The sequence below is a fragment of the Psammomys obesus genome, unplaced genomic scaffold (genome assembly GCF_907164565.1).
Source record: "Psammomys obesus unplaced genomic scaffold, mPsaObe1.curated_primary_1811, whole genome shotgun sequence".
Lineage (NCBI taxonomy): Eukaryota > Metazoa > Chordata > Mammalia > Rodentia > Muridae > Psammomys > Psammomys obesus.
The window spans coordinates 2,269,073-2,277,725 of record NW_026596073.1 but is presented as its reverse complement, the minus strand read 5'-3'; the positions used below and the strand labels follow the sequence as shown (position 1 = coordinate 2,277,725).

Genomic DNA, 8,653 nt, shown 5'->3' with positions numbered 1-8,653 from the left:
GTTACCATATTACAAAAACCAAAATCTTGGGTTGGAGAGATGGCTCAGAGGTTAAGAACACTGGCTGTTCCTCTAAAGGTCCTGAGTTCAATTCCCAGCAACCACTCAGTGGTTCGCAACCATCTATAATGAGATCTGGTGCACAGATACACATGCAGGGAGAATGTGGTATAATTAACAAATAAATCTAAAGAAAAATTAAAAAAAATCTTGCACTTCTGGACTTTGGGTTCTCTTTCTCTCTCACACACGTTTAGTACTTTGTAATCTGGTTATTTTGTAGGCACAAACCAGCAATGTAGTATTTCTTATTTACTCAAGAGAAAATGCACTGCCATTTATACAGAAATTAGGCAGAGATGGTTTCCAAAACTAAAGCCAAGAAACAGATCTATTATTGAGATAAAAAAAATATTTCATTCTAAACCTAGAATTTCTGTACATTACTACTTATATGTACCTTTGTACTAGAGGTTTTCTACAGGAAGGCAGGGCTGGCAGATAGTTAATACCTGCTCAAAGCATTTGCTCTGTGCTCTGCATAGGCCTTAGAAATAGTCATTCACAGCCAAACACTAGGTGGAGCCAGGGAAACCATGCAGAAGAGGGAAGGATTGTAGGAGCCAGAGGGATCAAGGTCCACAGAATCAACTGAGCAGGGCTTACAGGGGCTCACAGAGAGTGAAGCTACAATCAGAGACCCTGTATGGGTCTGAGCTAGGTCCTGTGCATATGTTGAATTTGTATAGCTTGGCGTTCTTGTGGGACTTCCAACAGTGGGAGTGTGTGTGTGCGCGTGCACATGTGCCGTCTCTGATTCTTTTGCCTGCTCTTGGGACCTTTCTTCTTCTACTGCATTGCCACATCCAGCCAAGAGATGAGGGTTTGTGCCCAGTCTTATTCTACCTTGTTAGGTCAGTGGATATCCCTTGGAGGCCTACCTTTTTTTTTTCTTTTTAAAGAGAAACAGAAGAGTATTTATCTGGGGGAGAAAGGAGGTGGTGAGGGAAAAGTGGAGGGAGGATGTTATATATGAGAAGAGATGGTCCAGTTTAGAGAGAAAAATCTGGCTCTCTGCGCATGTAACAGCCTCTGCATGCTGGTATCAGAAGTCATGACTTCCTTGGGTTAGCCAGGAAGACTAAGTGGTGGTAGAATTTATTTTCTCTTTTGCTATTTGAGACAGGGTCTTATGTTATTTCGGCTGGCTTCGAGCCTGCTGTGTAGTTAAGAATGACCTTCAACACCTGATCTTCCAGCCTCTAATGTTCAATTGCTAAAACGGCAGGTATATGCCACTACATCCAGCAAAGGAAATAAAGTTTTACGTAAAAGAATCAAGAGGCCTAGGAGGAAGCAAAAATCTACTTTGCTTATCATGGGCAGTCTCTGAGATGCTTCGACAGATGCTTTCATTCCAAAGATAAAAGCAATACAGATAATTCTGTCAATACAAATACAAAGATTACTGGAAATCTAGAGAGCAGAATGTGGTACTTAGTTAAATATAGGCTTACTTCAGGTCCCCTACCCTAAAGGTCAACATGAGAAATTAAAAATGCAACTCAACCACTTAGAGCTATGTTGGCAGACTAAACCCTGGACAAACCGAAGTTGGAAAATAATACAATAGTAGAGGGCAAATTTTAAATTTCAGTGGAATAGTATCTGAGTATATATTCTTAAGCCTGAGTTTATGGCTAAGAAAAAACAGTTTAGTTTTTAAACACTGCACATGTTTATAGAAATAGAATCTCATGCTTCAAAGCAACTATCTTGAATCTCAGTTACCATTATTTTTAGCCATGTGTCATAAAAAACTAGCTCTCAGATTCTGCATACAGACAGCTTTATGTAAAATACATAAACATTTGTCCAAATTGGTATACAGATTGCATAAATATGGCAGTTAAGATTGCATTTACAGATGAGCATGTACATTGCTGTGCAAATTATCACAATATTACAATTTCAAAAATTATTCAAACTGGTATCCAAGTAAAGCATTTAGTGAAAAAATAACCATGCAGAATTTAAATATCTCAGAACAAAATTTAAACTGTCTTCATTAAAAGTTCACACATTTAAAATAGTTTTATTCATTTTATTTGTATATGTCAAAATACATTTTTTTTTTAAATTTCCAAAATAGTGGGTTTTGCAACTAGTTTCATGCAGAAACAAGGTCTGCTCAGTACTACCAATAAAGTCCATATAGCACAGTAGCTGTTCAATTTTAGATACAAAGAATAAATAACCTAAATACAAAACACTAAAATATTAGAAACAGGTATTTAATCATTCTTCACAGGCATCCAAACTTCACAAATATAAACCACAGCATGCCTAACTGTTGTGCACCCAGAACACGTTGCAGTCACTCAAACTTATCAATTATCTGTGTCTTTTACCTCCTCACTAGACCATGAAATACTCTGTATTCAGACCCACCATTCATACAGTTCAAATATAACCAAAAATAAATCCTCACACCTATCCTTGTACCTTTAAAATCGAGAATCCTGAGCTTGGTAGTAAGAGTATAACCTTATATCTTCATAAAACCAATCAAGAGAGAGGACTTAAAATTCTACTTACCAAAACACCCTTTCCCAACCCCAAAGTAATCTAAAATAGGCAGTAGAACACAATGACCTTTTAAAATGAAGGGGTACAAATTCACATTTAATATAGTATACAATACACTCAATAATACAATCAGCTACTATAAGCTTTACAATGTACAATTTATTCAAATGGCTGAACTGTTCAGTGGTTAAGGAGACAGTTATGTGCCAGGAAGATGTAATATTTTTTTTTATGGTTTAATGAAAATATAAAAGTTATTTGTCCAAATAAAAGCCATTTTCACTACGGACTTCGTTTTACTTATTTTTTTTTCCCTTAAAAAAAGGCCACTGAAATGTGTAAAAATGGTCTGAACATGACGGTGGTATCAAAGCTGCTGCCTCTTCACATGGCAATAACAGTGCACTTAACATTAATCACAGATTAAGTCTGCAAAGGATTTCCTAGCACTACTTTGGCTAGCACAACAGTTTTAGACAGCACTCAGATAAATATAGGCATGTGAAATGTGAAGCAATTATCTTATGCAACTTTAGTTATGCTTTAATACTACCAAATGAAAACAAAAGTAAAAGCACTGTACAGTAGAAAAACTTGTAAAGATAGGGCTCCATAAACCGTGTAGCCTTTAAGGTCCTTATATTTCATTGTTAGCAAGTTCTGTTTAAAACACCATTATGGAGTAGCCCACTTCGCATTAGCAGACATCTGAATTAAGAAAATAGTCAAGCATGCCATATGGTGGTCTAAAAAAAAAAAAAAAAATCAAAACAATACACTTATTTATATATACAGCATCACTCAGTACCTGCTAAAATGAAAGTGAAGATTACAGAATCTAACATCTTATACTACAATAAAAAAACAAAAACAAAAAGTGACCAATGAAGGCAGAAGATAGAAGATCAAATCTTAATGGACTTTAAAGCATTCATATAAGAAATAAATGCATATTGCACAAACAGTGAAAGAAAATGTTCCACCGAGCAATTCAGTTCCAGGTGGGAGACAACACGACAGCCTAACACGTGACAAGAAGCTCAGAAGAGGAAAGTCTTCTGTAAATGAGAAGACTGTGAACACAGAAAGACTCTGCCACATGAAGAGTTAGAAGAAAAAAATACAAACCCAAACTCAGATGTAAAGCAAACAATTTAAATATTGAGAAACTAGAAACTGTGGCACATCAAAAAAAAAAAAAAAAAGTTGAATAACTGTCTTCTGTGAGAGCTGGAAGTTTTTGTTGACACAAAAGTATTTATGTACAACTAAGGCTTACTGGTTAAATAGCTGAGGCATATCTGGCCTTGAACACTTTCTTTATTTGCTGGAGCTGTAAACAAGTTTTCTCAGTCATTGGAAAAAAAAAATCTTCTCAGCAGCTGCTTTAACATGAAACAATGGTCTTGATAACCGAGGGGGCGGGGCCGAAAGTTAAAGGAAAGGAAACTCCTAGATAAGAGGGCATTTGGCAGGGTATTGGAAAATGAGTCTCCAAGGTTCTTTCAGGCGTCCAGTGACTGCCAATGTGGTCCACTGGGGAACATGTGCAAGTCCTGCCGCTTTGCTTGTTTCTGTTGTCCGTGCTACTTGGAAAGTTTGCTTATAACTCTGATTAAGGCCCCATTTTCATCCTTTAGCCTCTGGTTGTCTGCTTTTAAGTCTGGTAACATCTACAAGGGGAAAAAGAAATAAACATAAGAAAACAGTTCATTCACTTCAATATAAAAGGCAAACAATGTTCTTTACAAATGTTATAGTCACCACAAAACAAATGATCAAGCTTTGTCAGTTGTATGTGTCTCTAATGTCTAACACATATACCATGAAGGAAAAGCAATGCTTAGACGCTAATTAGATGAGTAAATGATGGGATGAAAGTTTATCTTTCCAAATTATCAACTTGAATTCACTAGACTACTGCCCTTTATGACTCACAAGCACACTGTATTAGAGCAGCCATGAAATGAAGTCTGTTTTTGTTATGTTAGGATTGTAAAGTGAGTTCCTTTCATAGCTCCTGTCAACATCTAAATGAAGGCCTTTTGCTATTAAGCTAGATAACGCTACCACTCCAAAACCAAAACAAAACCTCAGCTTAAAAAATTTGAGGACTCGCTCTGAATTATTAAAATTTCTTAAAGAATCCATCTGTAGGACCCAAGTCAGATGGCCTAATACAGTGTCTGATCCCAAAGAGGCTCTTATCAAATGGAAATAATAAACATAAATTGAGTGCTACATGTTGAAAAGAAAGCAATTTAATTCTCTGTTGCTACACAGCCAAACTGAAGTAGGGGAAATGTAAGAAATTACAGTAACTTTCTACTAAGGGTCACTGAAACTGTATGTCCTTTGGCAGGCTGACTACCAATGAAATGAAATAGTTTTTATTTAGGACATTAAAACATTTTCTGATTTTTTTTTTCTTCCAGTTTTTGGAATGTCCTGTGACACTGGCACTTTAGGGAGGAGAACATAAGTGCAGCTTACAAAACTACTCATTCAAGTCCTGGCTTCTGGAAGAGTGAGCTTCACAGGGAGCCACAGACTTCCTGTCCTGTGTTCAGAGCCCAGAGGTGACAAGTGAGTACAAACGACACTGGCCCGTACTGCAAACAATTTCCAAAGGCAGATAAAGTAGGCCCAATCTTCAGCTTAATTTAGATGTTACTTTGTTTGTACCTCATAAAGGATTATAAATACTAAATATATCTAAACTACTTTTAAGCGGAAAAAAAATATGAATGAACTCGGCAAAGGACAGACAAGCCTTTTAATTCCTAAATCATTCCCTAGTTTTACTGCAGTTTATCAGTTACAATATACAATTAGTGACAATTTTAATGTTCTGAGAAGCCATGCATAATTAAACAGTTATGTATGTGATAGTTCTGGACACATGGTATTAATTTGTAGTTGTGAGCTTTTACAAAAACACGCTTACTAACATAAAAACACCTGCCTGGCTCTACCAAGAAGGAATGAAGAAACTATAAATTATAGGCTCACAGACTGCAGCTGCCTATAGAACCCTGAGCGCTTGGCTACCACTCTGGTCAAGGCCCTATTCTCAGCCAGCAGCCTCTCATTTAGCTCCCTCAGAGGTTCAATTTGGTTTATTTGGTGCAGGTTCTGCAGGAATCAGAACATAAAGAAATAGGAATAAAAAATAAGAAAATACTCAAGAGTAAAATAAGAACATAGAGAATCATAGGAAATGAACTAAAATCAATACATAAACAAAATCCATAAAATTTGTTTCTACTTTTCAAAGCTACTTAAAAAACAATTGTCTAATTATAAACTTATTCAGTGAAATGTTTAAAACTTGAAATTCTAATTTCATAAGCGTAATTCTGATGTGAGAGGGTATCTTTATTTCATACTAATAATTAATTATGTGATAAAGATATCTTATAAAAGACAATGTGGTAACAGTTAATAGGTAACCAATTAATTATACCATTGTGTTCCTCTGCAGTGTTCAACATCCACAACAAAAGCATCCACAGTGAAGCAGTGTAATACCTCCGTCTGTCAATCTCAGGTCATGAGCTCACTTCACTTACCCTGAAAGCTGAATGGAGGAGCTCTAGGACTGGATGGAGGACCTCTAGGACTGGATGGAGGAGCTCTAGGATAGGATGGAGGACCTCTAGGATGGGATGGAGGAGCTCTAAGACAGGATGGAGGACTGGATGGAGGACCTCTAGGACTGGATGGAGGACCTCTAGGATGGGATGGAGGAGCTCTAAGACAGGATGGAGGACCTATAGGACTGGATGGAGGAATTCTAGGATGGGATGGAGGAGCTCTAGGACAGGATGGAGGACTGGATGGAGGAGCTCTAGGATGGGATGGAGGACCTCTAGGACTGGCAAGTCCTTCACAGCTGACCTAGATCCTCAGCCTCACTGTCTCTTATTTTTAAAAGCAATTTTATCTTCTCTTGTTTCCTCTCTATAGTTTTCCTTCAAAAAAAAAAAAATGCTGAACTACAAATGGAAATGTGTGGAACTAATAGACCTCACATCTTATATAAGCATTTAATCTTTTTATACCCGAATATCAGAAGTACCATACAAATTGGTTAGCAATTCCAAACCCATGGTGGCCAGATGAAGTGGCGCTTGCCTTTAATCCTGCACGGGCAGACACAGGCGGATCGCTGCGAGCTCAGGGTCAGCCTGGTCTCACAGTGAGTTCCAGGACAGCTGGAGCTACACAGGAGACCCTGTCTTCAAAACACTATGAACCCATGCCACACAGATGGCCCTGGTCAATCTCAGTGGGTCAGAAGGCAAAACAAACATGAATGTAAGAAGGAAGTTTGTAGGGAAAAGAGTGGGGAGCAGCTGAACTGGGGTGGGGGGAAGTGAAGTAGGAGACGGTGGGGGTGAGAGTAATCAGAATGAATTATATACAGGTAGAAAACTGTCAAAAGTAATATAAATTATAATAAGACAATGATCTTGGGCTGGCAAGATGGCTCGGTGGGTAAAGTGCCTCCAAGCCTGGTGACCAGAGTCCAATCTCCAGAACCCACATGGTGAAGGAGAGTACTGACTCCAAAGATACTCTCTGACCACAACACTCATGCATGGCATGTGCATCCACCACACAATATAGACAAAAAGTAAATAAACAGATGAAAACCATAGCAAAGTGCACTAAGCTTGCATGACTCTTCTAGATTATCAAAACCTAGACTTAGGAAGAGAAGCATGATATAGAGAATGCACAGCTTGGGCCATCAGAATCAAGAACATAAGCAGTAGGACAGCAGTGTTAACAAGATTTCACTCCACAGTGTTCTCAACAGCACGGTTTACTTACTTTAAGCTCTTCTTCCATTTCAGATATTCTTCTTTCTAGAGCTCTTCGTTCCTAGATCAATTTAAGGCATCATAATTATTGAATTATATTCACATTGTCTTTTATATAGTGAGCTAGTGATACTTCAGCATTAAAGATAAAATCAAGAGCAGTGAACAAAAAGATGTGATGCCAGTGCTGTGTAAGGAGCTCTCTAGAACTGGGAAACACATTGAAGATCTTTTAAAATTACTTTCTTTAATGTTCTGTATTTCTAGTAAGGTGTTACATAACATGTCCAAATTATTATTATTTTAGTTCAGATAAAACTTAGGGGTAGAGTAAGCCAATATTCAAGATTGAAGACTAAATAGAAAAGAACACACACACACACATACACACACACAAAGATGCAATTATACTACTGTGACAGGAGCAGAGAAGCAAGAAGCAAACATGCCTAAAATATGTGTACTTTAAAATTACCTAAGGATCCCAGAGAAACTCATTTCTCACACTCACAATGTTTACTGTGAATTAGCTATCCAATTCACTTTACAGCTTCAGCTATATAGATTTATAGTCAGAGGTTGATGCTGCGTGTAGCGTTAATGCAGTGAATACAGGAGAGCAATTACAGCATTTATTTTAAATTCATTTCAAAAAGTGGCAGGCAAAGCCAACATACACTATATTATCGCAGTGTACTGTTTTGTTCCCTTATATGATAAGCATTTCTAGAGTGGTAAGCAAAAAGCGAGCAGCAGTCACTGATGAGCTGTAAAATTGTTAGGTCATACCGCCCAGAAGATACTGACTCTTGCCGGTCACCTTTCAGATACAAACCATTTACATTTAGTTTAACAACACTGAAACTATGTCAATGACATTCTTTCCCAGAATAACAATCAATGTTAATATTTAGTGATGTAGTACAATTATTGTAAATGTCAATGTGTTTAGGGCATGTGCTTTTAAAAAAGGGACGAAGGGCCATTTATATTCTTATAAATACTATGTTAAATTCATGTAACATTAACATGCTTAAAAATTATTATAGACATAAATGTTACTTTATAATAAACCTTTCTTTTAGCTACGAACACAACCATAACAAATTCACATAAACCACTCTATTTCTCAAAACACCAGCAAATACAGCTTCATATTTGATCCTTACAACTTATACATACATACATACATACATACATACATACATACATACATACATACATACATACATACA

General features: G+C 37.1%; 1 protein-coding gene across 1 annotated transcript in view; it reads right to left on the bottom strand.

Moving 5' to 3' along the window:
• Window positions 1-2,079: 2,079 nt before the first annotated feature.
• Ppp1r12a (protein phosphatase 1 regulatory subunit 12A) overlaps window positions 2,080-8,653 on the bottom strand; it is a 73,268-nt gene continuing 66,694 nt past the window's right edge. The window contains exons 18-19 of the mRNA XM_055626193.1: window positions 7,429-7,479; window positions 2,080-4,262 (exon numbers count right to left, since the gene is read on the bottom strand). Of these exons, the coding sequence (XP_055482168.1) occupies window positions 4,176-4,262; window positions 7,429-7,479 (138 nt within the window). The 3' untranslated portion in view covers window positions 2,080-4,175. The remainder of the gene's footprint in view (window positions 4,263-7,428; window positions 7,480-8,653) is intronic.